This window comes from Carassius auratus, unplaced genomic scaffold, assembly GCF_003368295.1.
Source record: "Carassius auratus strain Wakin unplaced genomic scaffold, ASM336829v1 scaf_tig00033710, whole genome shotgun sequence".
NCBI lineage: Eukaryota > Metazoa > Chordata > Actinopteri > Cypriniformes > Cyprinidae > Carassius > Carassius auratus.
In genome coordinates, this window is record NW_020526098.1 from 38,720 (window position 1) to 62,953 (window position 24,234).

The following is a 24,234-nucleotide window of genomic DNA, read 5'->3' on the forward strand; positions in this document are numbered from 1 at the left end:
GTGGCGCTAGAGAGTTGGAGTTAGAGACTTCAAATTTGCTATAGTTAATGTTGGGACTGTCCTCTATCAGTGTGCCAAATTATACAACTTTCTCGCAATCGGTTCTATGGGCTGCCATAGACTTGCGGCGGAAGAAGAAGAAGAAGCAGAATAAATATAGCTGCAAGCAGCAATTACGGGGCCAAGCACTCCAACAGCAAATTTAGGAGCTAAGCATCGCATGGAGCATCACACCAAATACATTAATGAGAAATAACAGCAATTTTGGAATTATTGTTATTGAAACGGCTAAAAGAAAATCATAAATACTACCTCTAGTAGCATGATTACTTGGCTTATCAAGTTTGACCAATAGGTGGCACTGTTATAAAATCAATTTGGTGTACTCTGTGTGACTTTTCAATAACACACAAAGTTTGGGGTCAATATTCCAAAGCATTCCAGGGATACAGCCTCAAGTGTCATTTTCTCATTGTGCCTCAAATTCGTCGATGTGGTATGCGAAAACGGTTTTGTCTATAGACACAAAATCCATAACTTTGAGTTAGCATAGTCTGAAGATCATTTGATTCGAATTTGGTGAAAATCGGACATACGGTTGATGAGGAGTTCGAAAAAGTATGTTTTCAACATAAATCAAAATGGCGGACCGGAAGTTCAGCTTACTATGGCATATTTGGTATCCATGTTATCGGTATACGCCAGGGAATATTTTGAGCCCAGTTTCATTCAAATAGGCTAATGCAATAAAAAGTTATTAGCATTTTAATAAGTGTAATTACTCATGGTTAATGAATTATTTATTACTCTTGACCAATAGGTGGCGCTGTTACCAAATTTATGTGGCATGGTCAGTGTGAGGTGTGGATGACACATACAAAGTTTGGTGCAAATATGTCAAAGTGTTGCAGAGATACAGCCTCAAATGCATTTTGGCACCCTTCCAGCAAATTCGTTGATGCGCTAAATTAGAACCGTTTCGTATATCGACACGAAATCCATAACTTTTTTCCAGCATGGTCTGACAATGATTCACGTCAAATTTGGTCAAAATCGGACTAACGGTCTAGGAGGAGTTCGAAAAAGTAGGTTTTCAACATAAATCAAAATGGCGGACAGGAAGTATGGCCAATTTTCACATAATTGGTATCAATGCTCTCGGCATGACCCACAGAATATAGCTAGACCATTTTAATTTTAATAGTCTAATTTATTCAAAAGTTATTAGCATTTATGTGATATTTCATTATAACTATTGGCCACAAGGTGGCGCTGTAACCAAACATTTTGAGTACCTTCAGGGCATGGAGCCGAATATTTTTTTAATTATTTGCGAAATTATACGATGCTGCGTTCAAAAAATACAGCATTTTAAAACATAATTCAAAATGGGCGACGCATAAAATGGCCGACACAGGAAAATTGGATATCATTCGACTCGCCATTACTTACTAAATCTAAAGAGACCAGTTGTGTGATTTTTGGCCAAACCATTCAGAAGTTATAAGCCAAAATATGCATTTTTCATATCTCCTGACCACTAGGTGGCGCTGTGTCGAAACACTGCACGTAGTCTCAGGTCATGCTTATTATAACACACACCAAGTTTGGTCTCAATACGCCAAACCGTTGCCTAGATATAGCCTCACATGCATTTTTGCGTGCTTTTACTTTCATTTTAACATACAGATAAATTGAAAACAGACCAAAGAAAACCGGTTAGATTTACCCCGCAGCTGAATTATTAGGGGCCAAGCACCGAAGGTGCGTAGGCACCTATTCAAATCGTTGGCGTTATTAGGGGCCAAGCACCGAAGGTGCGTAGGCACCTATTGTAATCGTTGGCGTTATTATTAGGGGCCAAGCACCGAAGGTGCGAAGGCACCTATTGTGTTTGTTGGCGTTATTATTCTTCTTCTTCTTCCACACCAAGTCTATGGTAGCCCATAGAACCGATTGCGGGAAAGTTGTATAATTTGGCACACTAATAGAGGACTGTCTGAACATTAACCGTAGCAAATTTGAAGTCTCTAACTCAAACTCTCTAGCGCCACCAATTGTCTAAACTTTCAAAAACTTGATGCTAATAACTCTTGAACCGTAAGCCACAAAATGAAAATTCTTTTTTCCTGTGATTCCTTGGCTCATGCCGAGTCGAATGGACACCGAAATTCAAAAATCGCAAGGCTTAGTTTTTTCGCTATCGTCAATTGTTCGTAAAACCTACTTTTTCGAACTCGTCCTAGGCCGTTGCACCGATTGTCACGAAAATTGAATCAGATAATCTTCAGACCATGCTGGCAAAAAGTTATGGAATTCTAGTTCTGCTTCTTCTTCTTCTTCTTCCGCCGCAAGTCTATGGCAGCCCATAGAACCGATTGCGGGAAAGTTGTATAATTTGGCACACTGATAGAGGACATTACCAACATTAACTATAGCAAATTTGAAGTCTCTAGCTCCTACTCTCTAGCGCCACCACTTGTCCAAACTTTCAATGTTTGAATGCTAATAACTTATGAACCGTAAGCCAGAAAATGGAAATTCGTTTTTCCTCTGAATCCTTGGTTCAAGGCAAGTTGAATCCCGAAATTCAAAAATCGCAAGGTTTAGTTTTTTCGCTATTTTCAATTTTTCGAAAAACCTACTTTTTCGAACTTGTCCTAGACGGTTAGTCCAATTGCCACAAAAATAGTCTCAGATCATCTTCAGACCAGGCCAGCAAAAAGTTATGCAAATCAAATTGATTCGGCAAACCGTTTTCGATAAACGCTCAAACAAATTTTACATAACGGTTACAAAAACAGTCGCAAGTCTGTATCTCTGCAACGATTTATCGTATTCAGACCAAACCTGGTACATGTCATAACAAGCATGACCTGAGGCTACTTGCTGCGTTTCGGCGCAGCGCCACCTACTGGTCCGGAGATATGAAAAATTGCTATTTTTGCTCATAACTTCTAAACAGTTTGTCCAAAAATCAATTGGTCTTGTTAGATTCAGGGCAACATGCCGAGTCGACTAATATCCAATTTGACCATCTCGGCCATTTTGACTGTCGGCCATTTTGAATTTTGTGCTAAAATGCTGTATTTTAAGAACGCATCATCGGATTGTTACGAAACTTGGTGTGGGTCATCAGCACAATGTCCCGAAGGAGCGTGAGAAGTTTCGAAACAGTGCCACCTAGTGGTGATCTTCTTTTTTTAAATGCTTATTACTTTGGGTGTGGTCGACTTATTTTCACGAGACTCATCAAATTGGACTCCTGAAACCTTACCGAGTCCTACCATACCAAACATGCTAGGTTTTGCCTTACGGTTTGTGTAGCGTTGTGATTTAGCACTTAAAAAACATTTGGCTATATCTTCGAAACCGCTTGTCTGATCGAGACGAAACCACCGTCAGAAGTTCGAAAACATAGGTCGATAGCTATACACCAATGCCCAAATGCCAAAATATTGATAGTAAGGGGTAGTAATATTCAATCAAAGTCAAGAGTCAGTCGTTTTTTACGTGCTTTTTCATATAAATGTCTATAACTCTGAAGTGAATTGAGATATTTTCACCAAAATTTACACACATATGTATGGGCTCACTCTGAACACACATAAAAAAAATGGTGGGACTGAGCCTCTTGGTGGCGCTATAATAGAACGAAACATGAAATTCTCATTGACTTCAATACACTTTTGTGAAATAAAATGCTATACTAAACAAATGCATTGGTGTAATATTACGAAACTCAGAATGTGCCAACAACACCATCCCCTGAAGGTACTCAAAATATTTTGAAACAGCGCCACCTAGTGGTCAAAAGTTATAAATCAATTTACCTAAAGGCTAATAACTTTTGAATAAATCTGGCTATTGACATCATGCTGGTTTTTTTAGATTCCTTGGGTCAAGTCGAGAACATAGATACAACGTTTTCCTTATTTGGCTGAACTTCCTGTCCGCCATTTTGATTAATGTTGAAAACCTACTTTTTCGAACTCCTCCTAGACCGTTAGTCAGATTTTCACCAAATTTGACGTGGATCATCTTCAGACCATGCTGGCAAAATGTTATGGATTTCATGTCGATATACGAAACGGTTCTCATTTAGCGCATCTTTTTAGCACATTTGCACCAAACTTTGTATGTGTCATCAACACCTCACACTGACCATGCCACATAAATTTGGTAACAGCGCCACCTATTGGTCAAGAGTAATAAACCATTCATTAACCATGAATAATTACACTTTTAAAAATGCTAATAACTTTTTATTGCATTAGCCTATTTGAATGAAAATGGTCTCAAAATATTCCCTGGCTTATGGCGATAACATAGATACCAAATATGCCAGTGTTTGCTGAACTTCCGGTCCGCCATTTTGATTTATGTTTAAAACCTACTTTTGCGAACTCCTCATCAACTGTTAGTCCGATTTTCACCAAAATTGAATCAGACGATCTTTAGACTGTGCTGACAAAATGTTATGGATTTTGTGTCGATAGATAAAACCGTTCTCGTATACCACCGCAACGAATTTGAGGCACAATGCCAAAATGACACTTGAGGCTGTATCTCTGCAATGCTTTAGCATATTGACACTAATCTTTTTGTGTGTTATTGTCGTCACTGACAGAACACACCAATATGATTTAATTACAGCGCCACCTGTTGGTCAAGAGTGATAGGCCATTTAGTCTTATTACTAGTGGCTGTATTTATGATTTTTCAACCATTTTAATTACAATCATCCTAAAATTGCTGTAACTGCTCACTGTTGCATTTGATGTGGTCCTCCATGCCTTGCTTACCTCATAAATTTGCAGTTTTAGTGCTTGGCCCCGTAATTGCTGCTTGCAGCTATATTTATATTTTATGTTTAACCACTAAAGAGACATCAGAGCCAGCGGCACATATCAGAAGGTCTATCCGAGGTGAGGCTACTTATCGACGGATAGATGATCACTGAGCTCACCATCTCCGAGATCGGCGAAACACTTTTTTAAATAGGCACTGTCTTTATAAATAAACAACAGATTTGAGTTTTAAAGAACTACATTCTCGCCTGAAATACTTTTAAAATTACATTTCATGACACAATAACAGTAATATTTTGAAAATGTTGATCCGAGTAAATGGTGGTTGAACTCAACCAATGCTTTTGAACTCAACCAATCAGGATTTTTAGCGCCAAAGTCCCGCCCCCGAAAGTTCTGGAACTTTGAAAAAGTACCACCTCGCCAGCAGGGACTCTGAGGGGCATTTTTTTACCGGAACTTTATTTAGTTCCTGATTCCTGCGGTGGAAACACACCAAGTACCAGGCCAAAGTCCCTAGTTCCTGGGTAAAGTTCCTGCGGTGGAAACGAGGCTTATGAACAATAAACAAACTATGCAGCATATAGTAAAAAAAAATTGCACAAATTGTCTTCAACATACAGTGCAAATGATTCACAAACTACACAAAATGAGAGAGAAATATTCAGACTGCAACAGAAAAAATAGTGCAAACTATCTTTAGTTTTTTTTAAACTATGTATAATGATTTACTTAGTATACATAATATAAATGCTCGATCAGTTGCTGTAATCTGCGTCAGAATCGATTTTACCGACACATCACCTAGTTACACAAGATACAAATCCCAGAGCTTTTTTAAATATGTACCACTGTTTCATCCTTGGTTTGGTTTGTTTTATGTCAAAGTTCTCTGTCGTGTTTTTTTTTTTTTTTTTTTTGCTTTTTTCAGAGAGTTTTCTCATGCAAATGTGTTATTTTGTGTTTGTATTCATGCACTCGCGACAGACTTCACTTTCACTTTGTTTTCATTCATTTTCCAAAGCAATATGTTAAGTAGTAGTTCAAAGAGTACTTATTGGTTTAATATGGGACAGTTTGAACCAATCTGGGCACAGGGGTGGGACTAAGCATCAACAATCATTTCTGTTTGGCTCAGAGGAACGAAAGCATTGGTTTCTTCTGACGAATCAATGTTCTCACAATGCGATGACGTAATCAGGTACACTATGGTGCCTCTGAATATCCAAATTAGATAAATAGTGGAGAATCTCTGCTTTACATTACTTTTTAAAGCATTCAGATTGGATTAGCGGTTCAAAAGTTATTAAACATTAAAGAACAACAGTTATTTTTAGCCGCGGGTGGCTGTCTCGGTCTTTGAGGGTTAATCCATTCATTTGTATCATATCGTAGCCTAAGGTTTAAATCATTGCCTTTCAAACATATACAAATAATAAGTGTATGATGTATTATTATAGGTGATATTACTCTTGCAAAGCTCTGATTTCTGATAGATGCACGGAGAGAACACAAGAAAAGCTGTGTTTGATTTGCGCTCTTTTCACTCAAAGTTTACATTGATTCACTTCACACTCGTGACTTTAGAGTTCTATGTATAATATTGCGCTGATCCCCTGGCTCACCTGTTATCTAGCAAACTCCGGACTGTGCCAGCTTCAGCCGAGTATTCAGGCAGAATTATTCTGAATTTATTTGTCTGTTATTAATTTTTGAAGCCATTATCCGTGCCATTCCGAATAAGGAATTCAGCTTCAGGCACACCCCTAATTATTACATTACATATTTTATTTTACATGCATCATAGATAAAGGTCATAGAAAGTAAAAGCTACATGCAATTTTGTAATCCTAAAATTCATGTCATACTTGCAAACTCTTTGTACGCATTATGGTTAATGCATGCTCGACTAGTCGATTGTTTCCGACAGCGCAGACTAGCGGTCGAAGTAGTCAATCACTTGACTACTCGACTAGTCCATGCAAGCCCTAATCGACACAAACGTTAATTGAAGCACAGTTATATATTTTTTAGTTTTATTTGGATTGCTACCATAGACACTGATGTTTATATCTGAACTATAAACTTTCAACCCAACTTCCTATGATAATATTAATGACTGTAAGACTCTGAAAAGTTTAAGTTGAAAAGAAAGTTTGTTCTACTTAAGGGTAAGGCTCTACTTAAGAGTTCAGTTGTGGCATACTTTAAACCACTCCATATGTCATAAAAAAATTATTTGAATGTAGACTGGAACAATGGCAAAGAGACATTAGAAAAATTATTGTGAAGAAACTGGTTATGAACAAAGACATAAATTACCACCTTATAGCACCACCTAGTAGAGGTCTGCATTCCTGCAGGACCCAAACAGATTTATTGCGCCAGGTGATTAAAAACTATTAAAATGTGGTAGCGGTCGGTAACTCTGGTGTAATTTGAATTTGAGCAGGCGGTCAAACAATATCCCTTTCCCAAAGTCCATTCAGAACACATATATCAGTGCTTTATTCTTATTGACCACAGGTACAACCTGCACTTGGGAGTGTTATGCACATGCTGCATGCATTCTTTCTGCGTCACGCCTTTTATTTGCGGGGTCTGTGTGCAGCATGTGCATGATGATGCTCAGAGAAAGCTATACCGAGGATAAATATATGGCCCTCAGACAGAACAGGCAGGTTGTTTATAAGCGACAGAGCAGAATAAGGATTGAGCAAAGTGTGGATGCACTGTCCTTGAAGGACGTTCAACTCTTTTTTGTTTTTTATTTTGCTTAACCTATAATTTTAAATGACAGATGTTGTATTTCTTTATTTTTCTCTGCAACACTTTTCCTACTGTGTTAACAGAAAAATGTCAAACAAATTTAATATTTTGCTAATAGGCAATTTTTGTACAACCTACTTTTTTGTCTCTCTCTGCGACACTTTTTCCTAATGTGTTGCAAATGTTAAACAAATTGTATCCTGACAAGACAAGTAAAAATAAGAAATAAAATTTTTGTACAACATTTTTGTACTTTCCTACTGAGTTGCATAAAATATTTAAAAAAAAAATGTGTCTTAAGATAACTAACTCACATAGATTCAAGTCGAAGTAAAAAAAAAAAGCAAGAATTTTGACAAGATGAATAATATAACATACAATGTTGTGTAGACTACAATTATTTGTTAGCCTAACTCTCTCTTTCAGTAGCAGATATTAAAATGTGAGATTCTGTAAACGAGATCTAAATTTAGTGGGAACGGTCAGGTAGAAAATTATTCTAAGCAGACAGCGGGTGAACAGAGTGAATATATAGCTGGAGCGGGTAGGTGCGGAATATAACTTTGCAGGAGTAGGGAAAAAAATAGTCCCGTGCAGACCTCTACCACCTAGTGCTCTGTGCAATGGTGCATGTTTGGGACCAGTCTGCAGAGTATGAGGTGTTTGCGATTTACAGTGCTTAGACCTCAAATAAGAAAGATTATGTTATTGAAAAAAGATTATTATACTTCTATGCATTATAATGTTTTTAGATCACCACCAGAAATCCTAAGGCAAAAACATACAGGCCTGCTGTTTGTTCATATCGGTGTGTAGACTGTTTTGCAATTGTATTTATATTTACCTCAGAGAGGTTCTCCTTGCACAGAGGACAGTTAGGGCAGTGGTCCAAGCAGCGTTCTAAACACTTGAGGCAGAACGTGTGTCCACAGGGTGTGGTGACAGGCTCATAAAACAGTCTGAAATAATACATTAGTTAGGAGGAATTAAATATTTGCCAAGTTAAGTGTTATTTTTAGAGAGAAAATGTATCATTACCTCATACAGAGAGAGCATTCAAAGTCTGCACTGTCCAAGAGCTGTGATGGAACTTGCCTCTCCCCAGAAAAAGTAGGGAGAGTTTTACATGAAGATACATTATCTGGGAGAGAGAGAGAGAGAGAAAGTTTGTACAACCAGCCAGACATCTTAGTTAATATCTATTTTTTTCCAAATGAATAAATCATGTTTTTAAACCATGACTTTTATACCTTCTTTAAGCTGTTTGTTTGGTGGCTCAAAGACCTTAGTATCTACTGTCCATTTTCTTTTTAGGACTGGTTGAACAAAAGGTGAAGAGATGCCAGAGTTCACATTTTCATATCTTGGTAAAATAGAAGAGTTCCCATCTTTGAACTTGCTGCAACTGAGTTTTGGTTCCTAAGACACATATACACAAATTTGTATTATTATTTTTTTTTATTAAAATAAAATAAACTTTGATAGTGCTATGATCCTATGCTATGAATCTAAAATTGCTTTGCAAATCAAAATTATTCAGTGTGATAATATCTCCATTGTAGCAAATCTGTGATTGTTTAATCAGTTGTATCTAAACACAGTAACCTTGGAGCAGCCTTCTTCGGCTTGATCTCTAAGGGGAGAAGAGTGAAGAGAGCTGAGGAGGAATGAAGGTTTGATATGAGAGGAGAGTCCACCTGGAAGGGTCTGCATGGACGTGACCAGACCATCAGTCACAAAGACTGAAGAGATCATGTGACTCAGGATCTGTAGATAGACAGCAAAAGTTGTGCAAAAGTAACCCCGACCACGTCATAAATTAATTAAACTAAGGGTGGGTTGTTCCAATAAGGATTAATCTTAAATCTATATTAAATCAAAGTTTATCTTGTAATTCTGCAGAACCAAACTTTAAACCTTTTTTTTTTTTTTAAATAAGCAGGTTTACATCTAAACCATCATCTTGATCCTGGATTTAATTTATATTTAATATTAATTAACTCAATCCTGTTGCTCCATAACTTCGATTTAAATTTGTTTAAATGTTACATTTACAGGTGAGGTGGTTGAAATGAAATAACATGCACCTACAATTATGTGGTTGATTAGAAAAACAAAACAACAGCGGGTGTGTCGTGAGGTCTCGGAGAGGAGTTTATTACAAATAAAAATTAAGATTAAAGTGCACTGTGCTAGCAAATTGTGAGAGTCTTGGTAGCACATAGTAAACTTGCAAGTCCGGGATGTAATTAAGTCAACCATCTTGTTGCATTTGGTGTACGAGAAAGAAAACAAAACAGAAATAAATCATACTGTATAGCATTAAACAGCAGTGGTGATGATGAAGTGTGGGCTAGTGATCGCTGATGTGCCTCTCGTTTGCCACGGTGGATCACAAACCCCTACAACGTCTGTACCCAGTGTCCCTCCTGTTGTTTCACCCGATTACATCCCCCTAGTACGGGTGAGTTTTTGTTATCAGTAGACAGATTAGTTTAGTCCCTTCTTTCAGGAAAATGGAGATTGAGTTGTACTTCAGTGCATTTGCGCATATAGCTGTCACTCTGCATTGGCCAAGAGAGATTTGGTAATTCTTGCTGCAATGCAGACTGACTGGTAAAGCTCAAGAAGTTTGTGCAGCTTTGACCATCGAAGAGAGTTTAGATAAAGATTTTTGAAGGCCTCAGCTCATAGGGCATATGACCTTGTTCCCGAAGCTTATCTGATTCTGTGTTCTGTGGTCACTTAAAAGCCGCCAACCGGACTTTTGAGTTCGCCCGTGAAAAGGTAACTCTTTCTGATAAATGGTGTCCGTCTAGCAAGGTAAATGATTTTGAGCAACTTCGAACTTGTGTTATTTAAAAAATACGTTACCAGACAGCATTGTCATATATTTGAATGAGCAAAAAGTGAATGAGCAACAGTAAAAACTCACAAGCAACTTTTTGAATTTGTATTGACTCACAAAAATGCTTTTGTTTCATCTGTGCATTGTGAGTCTTCCCAATCTGGATCTGAAAAGAATTAGAAAAATCTGAAAACTACTATAACGAATCAGGGTGAATCCACATGAAAGTTTTTATTGACATGAGGGGCCACCTCACTGCTGGTTGTCCAGTTTTGAAAAAAAACAAAAAAACAATCCCCGACATGTCAGATGTTGAAGAGTGTGGGATTTGTTCGTGTTACAAGTCCACCAGTTGATTTTGATGAGCAAAGAATTAATTCTGGATATGATCCATTTGTTTTTTATGAAGTTTTTATAGAGTGGTTCCTATTCAGATACTAGTATCGGAAATATCCCTGATACCACAACAAATTCTGGCATCGGTATCGACGGGTACATGAACCCATATAACCGATCCGATACCATTTTCGTACACAAAACCTATTTATGACCGTTAGCTTTGCCTAACCGCCGCACGGTTCTTCTTCGCTGCTCAGAATGCATTGCAAACACAGGAAGTTGTGCTGTGTTGCCACAAGCAACCCGTTTAGAGCAGCGAAGAAGAAATGAAAACGCGCTAGCAGCACTGATCTATATATGACTGGATCGCTCATCGTATTCTAAACGGCCCACAATCAGTGAAGCCACTTCTATATTATAGATCAGTGGTTAGCAGTATGTCTCTATAGTACCGGTAGTTAGCGACTCCCGAGTATTTTCGGTACCCGCAGCTGCGTTCAGTCGCTTCCGTGTTAGTCAAAGCGCAGGGCTCCAGACATTAGCCGAATATATATACTAGTGTGAATATTAAACTGCAAAATACTATTTAAATATTACTTCTGCAAATTCTACACCTCTGTGGGTGACGGGTGCAGATGCGCGGGACCTCGCTGTTTTGTAGTCTCTGCCGTGTGTCTCTATATGAGGACGCGAACACATAAACCGTCAATTCATGAGAATGTACCGTTTTATTTGAGAAAACTGTCATATCATAAACACAGACACTCAAAGATTTTCATGGCGACCCATTAAAATAAATGTTTGGTTTAACAAATTGACAATATATTAAGCTACTGCTGTAGCCTACAGTAGATTTAGCTATGTCTCTATGTAGTAATAATAATAATACGTCTCTATTAATAATAATAATTATGCCAAGACGGTTGCTTGTTTATACTTGTTTTGTTGTAAAGAGATTATCTGATTAATATATCATTTTTTATATTCCTAGACTTATTTGTTGCAGTTTTTCATACAGTTATATTGTAAAACTAAAATACCTTTTTTAGTTTGCGGTGTTAGATTTTTGGCTGCAATTGAAGTTATTTTTCGCTTAAGAAAATAAATAATACTGTTAAATTCATGTCAGATAATAAAAATACTGTAATGTTTTATTAAGGGATCAGTCTGAAGCACACCATAAAATAATTCTAGCAATTTACACAGGGTTAGTAGTATATACAGTTACACACCCAGGTATCGGATCAGTACTTGGTATCGGCCGATACCCTGAGCCCAGATATCGGAATTGGTATCGGGAAGAGAAAAAGGGTATCGGAACATCTCAAATTTTTTTTTTTTTTTTTTTTTTTACTGTTTACTAGGGATTAGTACTGTAGTTTCAATGTGCTGGTTCAAGGAATAAAATTAGAAATAGTCAGAGTTCCTTTACATTATATAAACATTCAATCTGGCACTGTTCTATCGCAACTGCCTATTTAAGGAGTTGATTTGATTCTTGGTAATAACCTTGCAGGTGGAAATATATTATAATATAATACTTTCTGAACCATGAAATGTTGTAGACTTGGTTTCGAACCTAACTTCTGTAGTTCCTGCATGTGTTTGATTACATGTGTGCAGTCACATAAATATAGTGATGTGGTTGAACTTTCAGACAGCTTTCTGGCTTCCCCTGACAGCGCTAACGCTTGCCAGGAGCTTCATCTGGTAATAAAACATAAGCACCCTGAGTCGCTGTCCACTGTACCTGGTATTGAAATTGATCGGTCTTCAACTATTGATAGGGTCATTTAAGTGAACGCGTGAAAACATGACAATTCACTGGCGCTCTGCAGAGCTACCATTGTGAAAAAGGAAGATGGTTTAAACAGCCTATTGCTTATTTTTGGGATGGTTATACGAAAAAGAACGTCAGCGGTTTCTGAATGTGAAGCTGATGCAGTTTATCAGACAGTCGTGCCCATTAAATTTCGCTCTTATGTGTTGCTGTTAACTCACAATCAGTTTTTGGGTCATTTGGGCATTACAAACATCCAACCGCATTTTACTGGACTTTTTTTGGCCTGGTTTAAAATCAGATGAAATCAGTTAAATATTGCCATGTCATACCTGCCAGATTGTGAGCAAGCCAAATCAGTCAATTTCTCCAGCACCTCTTTGCCCCATTCCTGTTGCTGATGAGCTGTTTGAGCGGGCGATTTTAGACTGTGTCGGTCCTTTGCCACTGACTAAGACCAGACATAAGTTCATGTTAACTATGATGTGCTCATAACAGTGCCACGGTCACGAGCGGAGGTCCACGAATCATGCCAGTTGCGTTCTCTTATCTTGTTGTTTTTGTCGTAAGATATACTCCATTTATTGATACTATAAATATATTTCCAGGATTATGAAATCCTTATGCACTGCCTAAGTGTATACGTTGCTTGCTTGATCAACCATTTGAATAATGGTCTATCTAGTTTATTAAAATGGCAGATATTTTACAAGTTTATTTCCTTTATTGACGAGCAACTTATGTCAGAAAGAGTTTGGTAATCAGCAAGAAAGAATAATGAATGAATATTACAATGGCTGCTGTTTGATTGCAATGACGAGACCATCATGGCAGAGAAAATTAATCATAGATGGAGATTTTAATTGCAGGTTAGAATTCTAATCCCTTATTTGTTGAAAATGATGTGGTGCCACTACAATTCAATTTAAAATAAAACCCAGATAAACAAATCCTTGATTAGCTCTAAACTTTGCTTAAATGAATCCTTGTTGGTGCAACTCACCCTCATGGTTTAAGATTTAAAATGAACATAAAAATTAGAAGGGAAACAATCACACAACGGATTTACGACATAAAGACTGACATTTGAAAATAAACAAATATTAACATACCTTTTGGGCCTCCAGTTTTACAGCAATCCAGTCAGATTTAAGAGCCAAACAGCAGAAATACTCTTGCAGAGCCTCTTCATTGCGGCCAGCGCTCCTGAACGCTGAAGCCTTAATGTAGTGAGCCTGGAAAGAGAAAATAAAAGTAGGTAAAAGTAATTAAAGCCCAGCTATCATTAAATTAAAACTGACTAGAAAGGTAAAACTTGTTTATTATAACACAAAAGCAATATTTAAAATTTAGCTGGAAGCAGCAAAGAAGACCCAAGCAAGGCGCCACCACCACCCCATAGCTTTATGAAAAACAATATGCAATGGGTAGTCTTTGGCTGTTTGTGACCAAATTTTATTGGAATTTGCCATGTTAACGTACAAAGAAATATTGGACATGCCTGGTAAAGGCAAAAATGGTCTTAAAAAGAGTCATACTTAAATTCTTAAGGGTCTAAGGTCCCGTCCACATGGAGTCTCGTTTCGCTGTATAAACATACATTTTGTATCATATAGGCATTTCGTCCACACGGATCCGGCATTTTGAGAGAGTGAAAGTGATATTTTTTTAAGTGGGTCCCAGAGTGGATAAATCTTAAAACACCACCCATGAGTTTTCATTTGGACAGCGAATCCGTATATTTTCTGAAACTATGACGTCATCAGCACACGTCTTGACACGTTTAGGTAGAGAGGGTTACAAAAAGGGGTTTGAGTAACTAATAATCAACATTTACCCTGGTAATAAATATATATATGAAATTTCTCTACTAGTCTTCTCCCCTGGCGTGATTGTTACTGTTTTATACACAAAAATTGTACTTGATGTACTTGTACTTTGATGTTTAATAAAAATAAATAAATAAAAAAATAAAAAATCTCTGTACTGTTTAGGCTATGTTTTGTAGCCATTAAAGAAACCACATTTGGTTTCATATTTGTTTAAATATTATAGGCTAATGTAATTTTCTTATTTATTTAATCAATGTTTATTATGAAAGTGAGCATGCAGCATGAGAAAGATATGATACATCATGCGCAATAGCCTATGAGATATGGAGTGGGTAAGACATGATTTTGACCACTTTATTGAGTTTCGTTTTGTATAAATTGTATCTTAATTTTGATCAATATTTTATCAACCCATTGCCTGTATTTAATAAACAAGCAAATATATTAGCAGACAATGTAATAAGGTGCCGGCACATCACTTGTATTGCACGTGAACTGGAGGGCGCAGAAACTCAGCTTGTGCCTCACAGACAGTTTTGAGAAATATAGGCTATTTATTATAGAAAGCTTAAAAATGTCTACTTTTAAATTAAAATATTTAAAAAGAAAAGAAATGGGCTACTCTCTGAATATGTAGGCCTAATCCATATGAAATGTGCATTTCTCTCTGGCGTTCATGGCGAGTCCGCATCGTCTTTGCAGCGACACAGAAAACACTATTTTATTAATAAACAATTAAATGTCTCCTTGCTATTTTTGACAAATTCATAATCATTTCTTTGTGGCAAAATTATGCATGCGGTCGTGCGCTTGAGAGCGGCTAGTAAACGCCCATTATTCTGATCGAAACAAAGCATGACAAATTCTACATTTATTTCATTTTCTCCATAGAAATGAGAGGCCAAGTCACAAGTCAAATAATTTTTTTATTTACAATAATAGTGATTGTCGGAAGAGATGGCTTCCCTTGGCTTCAGGGAGAAAACGCCACTGAGAACGGGGATGGTCATGACATCCTTTGTTTGAGAAGAATTCCCATCACTATTTTTACTTTTCTTAACTGTGTTACCCGAAAAAAAGTCCGAAATACGTTTCTGCTGCTTATTGCTAGCCATGACCAAACAAGTGTGAGGTGACGGAAGCATTCCTGAGGAGGCTAGGTTAGTCTTTTATCAACGAAATATTAAAATAATTAATCATTAGTTTATATTTTATCTCAATCCCACATTAAACACATTGTTATGTCTGTTTTTTATTTTATTTATTTTATTTTTTTCACGTTTTTAAGTACAATATTAGGTTAGTCCACAGCCCCCCCACCAGGGGGGCTGATGCTATGACGGGGGGGGGGGGGGCTGCAGCCCCCGCAGCACCCCCCTTCCCGCGCCATTGCATGATACTGTGTCCCAAGCTTGCTTACTCTTCTACTACACAAAAGTGTGTACTTTTTCCTTCACCAAAGGAGTACATTACAGTGAGATGCAGGGATAGTTCCATGTTCGTTCCATCTTCTCTAGAAGAAATCGCGATTCATTCGATTCTTAGCATTTTGAATCGATTGCTGTTCAAGATCGGGCGATTCACGATTCAAAAATCATGTTTCAAGATCGATGCATATGAATCGACAGGGTTTGTAATCGATGCATCGAGAAAACGAGTGAATCGTTACACCCCTAATAATTACTACTAATAATAATAAAAATAAACTTTATTTTCTATAGCGCCTTTAAATGTAGATCTCAAAGTCAGGGCTCCGAACCGGTTCAAGGAATGAAAATGGAAACGAACAAAATTTTGACAGGAACAGAACCAGAAACGAAATCAGGTTTTATAGTTCCGAACAGAATCTAAAATTTTAAATGGCTGATAACAGGTTAAAGGGGGGGTGAAAGTTGAGTTGTACATTTGAAGGAGTATTTTTGTTCCAAAAATACCTCTTCCGGTTTGTCACAAGTTTCGGAAAGTTTTTTTCGAGCATGGGTCTGTGACGTTAGATGGAGCGGAATTTCCTTATATGGGTACTAAGGGCACTTCTCCCAGAAGAGCGCGCGCTCCCGTATGGCAGAGCAGAGACATTCACTGATCAGAGCGAGAGCGAAATGTCACCAAAGCACAGCAGACCAAAAAAAAAAAAAACAGTATTAAGGGACCAGTGGATGGAGTTTATTTTTACAGAGCATCAACGGAGTTGTGCAAGTGTTTTTGTTTGTTCCCTGCATTTCGAAGATGCTTGTTTTACAAACAAGGTCCAGTTTGACGCCGGATTTGCATATCATTTATTTCTTAAGGATAATGCAGTCCCAACGAAAAAGGGTCACGATCGTGTGTTGGAACCGCAGGCGGTGAGTAAAACTGCTTCAAATATCTCTGTGTTGTTAACTTAGTTATCAGCGAGTAAGCACATCAAGTAAACAACATGCGATGTTGTCATCAAACTGCACTTTCCACATGTACAGCTTAAAAAAAAAAAAAAGACGACAAAGTGGAACTTAGTCATTTTCCAAAACCGCTAAGCAAATATATACAGTTTCAATACATACCACATAGAGACGTCGTTGCTGATGCTGCCCTTGTTAAATTTCCTCTGGATCTGATTCTGGATCATAAATATACGGCTGAATCTGACTGTTAGCCATGGTTTGTTTTGGATTATGTTTTTTTCCTCACGGTAATATCACAGTTTCCAAACGCTCTCAACGCAAAAGCCTACTCGCGCTAGGGCTGTGCGATATGGACACAAAAAACCTATCACGATTTTTTGATCAATTTTGCGATTTCGATTTTAATCACGATTTTGACAAACCTAGACATGCTTTACAGTCATAAATGCATTCAGTATAATTTTTAAACATATTTCCAAAAGAAAACCAATGAGAGCTTTATCAAATGTCTCTAGAACAGACATAAGTCAAAATAATCACTAAGTAAAGATGTCAAACAAAATGTCTAGACATATAGAAAAAATAAAATAAAATAAAACAGTGTTCAAGGATCTTTTTTTTTTCTTTTTTTTTCTCCATGCATTGGTCATAGAGCTCACTGTAGCGGTACCTCAGGTGTTATATGTTTTGCCCAATATATTTATTGCCCAAGGGTCACGTACTCAATCAAGTAAGTTATGTGTAAGCGGTTCAGAAGCAGCAACAAGAGTGCATTATTGTAACGCGAAAGCACATTAAAATAATGCGCGAGCGCGAATCTTTCTACTCGCACCAGTGATACGCGGGTCAATGTATTAATAACCCGCCCGCAACTCGGACCGAAAAAAATAACAAATAAAATATTGTACCCGACTAGCATTTTTAAAAAGCAGTCAATTCTCATCGTAGCGTCATTGGGCCATAGGAACGTAGGCAAAACTAAGTAGGCAAAAAAAAACAAGAAATGGTCAGTAAGCTCATAATTTGTACTAAAATAATCTAGTCTGGCTGTGTCTATTTGTATGTTTCTGTAAGGTCAGCAGCAGACATTGAGGCTCAGGTTTATTCCGATCCGAGCTCGTGAGCGGAGGAGAGCGCATTTCTGAATATTCGCTCGCTCATTCCGTGGGGTCTCGCTCAACCCAGAATGGCCTGCTGATTATGCAAGTCATTTAATTGTTTAGTAATAAACTGGTGTTTTCTGTGTCGCTGCAAAGATGAAGTTGACGATGCAGACTCCACATGAAAGTCAGAGAGAAATGCACATTTCATATGGATTACATCATCAGAGAGTAGCCCATTTATTTTGGTTTGAATATTTTCATTTAAAAGAAGACATTTCAAGCTTTCTGTAATATAAAGCCTATATTTCTCAAATCTGAGGCACACACGCTGAGTTTAGTTCACATGCAATGCAAGTGATCGTGCCGGCGCCTTATTACATTGTCTGCTAGGCTATAAATTTGCTTCTTATTTATTAAATATGAGCAACTGATTGATAAAACATTGATCAAAATTAAGATACAATTTATACAAAATGAAAATCTTTTAAAAATAGTTTTCTATAAAACAAAACTTAATGAAGTCGTCAAAATCATGTTTTACCAAAAACAGCGACGTTGCTCCCCATGCATTCTTCTTTGCCGCCTCCATCTCTATGTGCAGACTGAGCATGTGTGTCATCTTCATGCCAATTATTCAGCCAATAAAGTGTAGGACTATGTATTGCAAAAATGTGTTTAGTACTATATAAATGACAAAGGTTTAATTGGCATTTTTATTTCAAAGGATCCGACCGACAGCGAGCCGAATATCATTAAAAATATTTTTGGATGACTCATAACCGTGGGCACCCGCTCATTTTGGATCAACCCGCGCATCACTTACTTGCAAGCAGATTTCCTTCACTCAGTTAACAAAACCAGATGCGCGTGCTCAGATCATAGACTGTATAAGGCTCAGATACATGCTGCCTTACAACGTGTCTCCTCTCATTCAACCTGCGTCCTGTGCACTCCCAACTCTCTCGGTGCTCACGCACAAGATATTAAATCTTTTCGCACCTTTCTATTTATAACCTTTTCTTTTCTCATCTTTGTACTGCGTGCAGTGTGAACGTTCTGATCTGTTAACATGGCTCGAAAAACAAAAAGGCTGCGCATCACAGACAGTGTGTGAACCTGGAGTTAGGCATATGCCCAGGCTGCTCTCAGTGCTCTGCTCTCGCGCTCCACTCATGTCCACTGCATCCTGATTGGTTCAGATAACATACTGCGGGAGGTCAGGGCCGCGGAAAATCGTGCTATAAAGCGATTTAGAAATCGTGCACACTCAAATCGCGATTTTATTTTGATTAATCGCACAGCCCTAACTCGCGCTTGTGATTCTTTAGCTCCGCCCACACGTCATGCCTCCAGCCGCTCGTGTTTTTCCGGGAAAAAACGGTACAGACTATCTTTCTCTTATAAATATAATAAAACTAAAGACTTTTTGGAGTTATGAAGGATGCAGTACTACTCTATAGGTACTCAAGATTAACAGGATATTGAGTGAAAACGAGCATTTCACCCCCCCTTTAATAACGTTATTTTATCGTTCCATTTAATATTTGAAATTTGCTGTCAACTAATCACAAATTCCATGTGAAGCTGAAGCCAACGAGTGAAATGTCGGCTCAGCTGAGAACTCATCATAGGCAAGTCTCGATGACAATGAACCGCCTTCAGGGCCAGATTAAGACCAAATTAGGCCTGATGACGTAGCGCAAAAAGGGCCTTTTTTTCTCGCCGTTAGTACATGAGGATTCAAATCTCAAGCACCAGCATACTTAGCCTTTCCTACAGAACTGAGGACCGCAGCTCTCCTTTGATTATTCCCAACTTTGAGAAGCTCCGATCGCCGGAGTCATTGGACATCATCATGAACAGATATATGCCCTAACTAATTTCGACATTTGGAAACGTCTGAGAAAGATTCAGCGATGACAAAAGCTCGTACAAGCTCTGCTGATTCGTTCACAGTCACCGGTTTCAGAGTGCGCATGAATGCAGTAAACTGTATCAGCTAATTTTGACCGATTAATAATCAGTTAAACGGTTTAAAAAGTCATTTATTTATTTTCAGTAAATTATCAAAATATTTTAAAAGGTTTGCTGCATGGTTAAAATACGCTACGCATATATTATATATATATATATATATATATATATATATATATATATATATATATATATATATATATATATATATATATATATATATATATATATATATATATATATAGAGAGAGAGAGAGAGAGAGAGAGAGAGAGAGAGAGAGAGAGAGAGAGAGAGAGAGAGAGAGAGAAATAACTTGTATAGCCTATATGTTTTTTAGCGAGAGAAAAAAATTATTTCATTCAGAAATAGACAATGCAGACACAAAATGTTTACAAATATTAGGCTATAATAAACACTAGGCTATTTTGTATAATCATTTGTCATTCAAATACATCGCAAAAATACATTTGATTTTGTGTTGAATGAGAGACCCACTGGTTTCAGTTTCATTTTAGCCTAAATTAATTAGTTTTAGTTTGTTGTTAGTATTGCTATAGCTCCTTATATTTTTAATTCTTTTTCTTTTCTTAATACTGTAATTTAAATGCATTTACAGATGCATATACAGTGTTACTTATTATACATTTACCATTATTCTATATTCTTTATATTAAATAAAATTTTAGCATCCAGATACGTCGGGAACATGGAAACATTTGGATTCGTGCCAAAAGAGAGAGTTGGGCATCAGCTTCACCTTAGATTAATTTGTTTTTGGATTGACGTTTTTATAGCCTAAACTAATGTTTTAAACATTTTGCTTTAGACTCCAGGCATTTTAGCATTTTTTTTTAGGAACAGTTACGTCACTCTCCACCCCATGTACTGTAGTTTAAATCATTCCAAAACTGTGGCATTTGTACGTGCTTGATTTGTTCCGTTATAATGAACATTGTATCTTTTTGTGCTCGATTTAGGCCAATACCCTTTAATTATTACAATGCCCTATAATTTTTGAACCGGATGATGATGTGTACATTTTTGTTATTTTGATTAAAGATCATGTTTTTCATTTAGTGCTGCACTTCAGAAGCTACATAAATACATACATGTTTCCCAGAAGACAAAATAAGTTAAAGCTGCAGTAGGTAACTTTTGTAAAAATATATTTTTTACATATTTGTTAAACCTGTCATTATGTCCCGACAGTAGAATATGAGACAGATAATCTGTGAAAAAAATCAAGCTCCTCTGGCTCCTTCCAGTGGTCCTATTGCCATTTGCAGAAAATACATCGCTCCCGTTAAGAAACAACCAATCAGAGCTGCGGTCTGTAACTTTGTTAGTGTTCAAAATGTAGAAACATGTATATAATAAGCGAGTACACCATGAATCCATTTTCCAAACCGTGTTTTTAGCTTGTCCTGAATCACTAGGGTGCACCTATAATAAGTGTTTATATTCAGACTATTTTAGATTGCTTCGGGGGTACCGCGGTGGAGTAACCCAGTACCTTTGTGATTCTTCATAGACATAAACAGAGAGAAGTAGTTCCGTCTATGATGTTCTTCCGCAAGACGCAAGCAGTTCTGTTTATTAAACGCTAGAGCGCCAAAAGTTACTGACTGCAGCTTTAAATTTACCCTGATCATCCAATTCAAAAAGTTTACACCCTCCAGCTCTTAATGCATCATGTTGCCTTCTTAAGCCTCAGTAAATGTTTTGACCTTTTGAAATGTCCCTGTTATTGTAATGTAATTGTCCCTCAAAGTGATAAGATGGATTTAAAAAAAAAAATCATACATTCACTGCTGAAAATGGTTAAGATTTGCAGATTACGTTGGAAAACCAAAGAATGTCCTGTAGGATTTTTCTGAAGAACTTTAGACAGTTGAACTGCTCAGGACCTGAAAGGGACTCGTGAACAACTAACACAAAACATAAAAACAGTTGTGGATCATCCAGGAAATCACTCACAGTATTAATATTCAAGGGTATGTAAACTTTTTATACATTCAGTTATTATTTTGTCTTGTTAGGTACATAGAAACATACGTTGTGTGAAATGGCTTATTCAAGACAGTACTAAACAAAGATTATACATGTTCACTCTGGAGTAGCTGCAGTTCTTTCTAACCAAATAATTAGATCAACCATCCAACTGCACACCAGATATCCCACAATCACTCTTATATCGTTAAAATTATTAACATTTTGTATATTCTGCAAGTGGTATGTTAACTTATGTGCACAAGTGTATGTATATAAGTTGATATATGTGTATGTGTATGTAAGAGTTTGTGTATTTTTAGGCCTGGAGAGTTGCGATTCAATCTAGGTGCCTCAATTCGCAGATTTTGACAACGTCACAGCAAGTTGCCATGGGGACAGCCTTGGTCAGGTCCAATCAACAAGTGTCTGTGGAAGTGGGGGGAGGAACGCAAGAGGAGTCACAGATTCCTACCTTTGGCCACAGGGGACGGATTCGGCACATGGCGTCCCCATCCTTGATGGCTTGACCAAAATTTTTCATTTCCATAAACAGCTCTGCCCGCCTAGCCAGTAGCCGACATTCACAGGGCTCTGTGAAGAAGAGAAGGGGTTTTACTAAAAACAAACAGAACAGAAATGTAACTACATCATTTTAAGAAGGTTGTAAGCTAGATGTTACTTAATCATGTTAGTAGACTAATATTAGGGCTGGGCAATTTTATCGATTCTGCGATATAAATCGATATTTTTTTTCCAAAGAAAGTATCGATTTTTTAGCCGCGAGTATCGATACATATGTCCCATTCAAATTCCCCGTGTTTACCCCCGTTGGCGTTGCAGGAAGAGTGATTTTGGTCAGCCAGCCGCTAGTGTTGCTGTAGAGCAAGTTACCCGTACTAAGTTTACACAGACTACCTCTTCCTGTTTACGAAGTCAGAGCGAGGATATTCAGAGAATGGCGGTGAATATAAATCCGGCACCCGCCTGCTTCAAAGCAGATGTGTGGGAGCACTTTGGTTTTAAAAAAAAGAAGGAAAGCAACGACTTGGATAAAAGCGTCGCGGTTTGTAAGCTATGTGGCACTAATGTAAAATATTCCGGCAATACCACAAATTTACGATCGCACCTAAAACGTCACCACCTGGAAAAGTTTAAGCTTACGGAGGACCCAAAGCAGCATCGGCCGCGTGACCCAAAACAGACTACGCTGGACATTGATGGCGGTTGTTCCCACAAGTTTCCATCTGCTTCACCACGGTCGCAGAAAATTACAGAGTCCATTGCCTACTTTATTTGTCAGGATTTGAGACCGTATTCAGTGGTGGAAAACCCAGGCTTTAGGCGCATGGTGAACGCGATGGAGCCCCGCTATCCAATTCCAACCCGCGAACACCTCACCAAGGTTTGCATTCCCGGGCTGTACTCTCAGACAAGGGCACACGTTAAAGCTTCCCTGGCCAGCGCGGAGAGAGTTGCCCTGACGTGCGACGGCTGGACCTCGCGCGCAACTGAAGCATATGTCACCATCACACCCACTTGCACTTTAACTCCATTGTTAATTGCTAATTGCAATCTTGCACTTTATTTACTTTATTTCTTTATTTACTTTTCAAAGGCTTGTAAGCTACAATTTGCACTGTTTCAATAAATAATTTTCTCAACACATCTTTGATTAATTTTGTCCAGCATTTATTTTGCAAGCTGTCTGATGTTTTTAGAGTTTTCATTTCAATTAATTAAATCCAAGTAAATGAAACGCTCACAAGATGTCAACAAAATCACTCTGTGCCCTTTAAATCTATCAGAAAATGATGTAAAAGTATCAAATTATTTAGAGTCGTATCGAATCGCATCTTTGGCTGAATATCGTGATATATATTGTATCGTGAGCTGAATATCGGGTATTGCATCGTATCGTGAGATTAGTGTATCACTACAGCCCTAACTAATATTATATATTGTAATACACTCTATGGTAGGGCTGCACAATAAATCTTGTTTGATTGTCATGTGCATCTCATCAGAGAACTGGCTTTACTGACGAGATGTGCATGACAATTGTATGCAATTTATCATGCAGCCCTACTCCATGGCATAAACAATAACTAGAGTTACAAGGTCCTGAAGGTTCATACTTCTTGATTCTAGCTAAAGCAATAGGGTCTGCATAAATAAAATTATACTAAAATAAGAAACTATTGACTTGAGACAATTTTGTTTCCTTACCAAACAGTTAAAAAGAAATATGAAGTGACTTATCTAGATGGGTACCAATTTTTTACACAAGAGTGGTGATGAAACTATAGGAATACTTTTTCACTCTATGTATTTCAACTATATTTAATAAAGAGCATGGCTTGTTTTTCTTAATTGATCTAAAGGTTACTTTTATAGCCTGTAAAGA

At 37.5% G+C, this 24,234-nt stretch overlaps 1 protein-coding gene across 2 annotated transcripts in view; it reads right to left on the minus strand.

Annotated features, from left to right (window-relative positions):
- Positions 1-24,234, minus strand: part of LOC113081297 (LON peptidase N-terminal domain and RING finger protein 2-like) — a 95,157-nt gene that overhangs the window by 23,296 nt on the left and 47,627 nt on the right. Inside the window, exons 2-7 of one of the 2 annotated variants that reach the window (XM_026253371.1) lie at positions 22,303-22,421; positions 13,660-13,782; positions 9,186-9,347; positions 8,831-8,999; positions 8,619-8,721; positions 8,425-8,539 (exon numbers count right to left, since the gene is read on the minus strand). In XM_026253371.1, coding sequence (XP_026109156.1) covers positions 8,425-8,539; positions 8,619-8,721; positions 8,831-8,999; positions 9,186-9,347; positions 13,660-13,782; positions 22,303-22,421 — 791 coding nt within the window. The remainder of the gene's footprint in view (positions 1-8,424; positions 8,540-8,618; positions 8,722-8,830; positions 9,000-9,185; positions 9,348-13,659; positions 13,783-22,302; positions 22,422-24,234) is intronic. The other variant, XM_026253372.1, reaches the window with a different exon arrangement.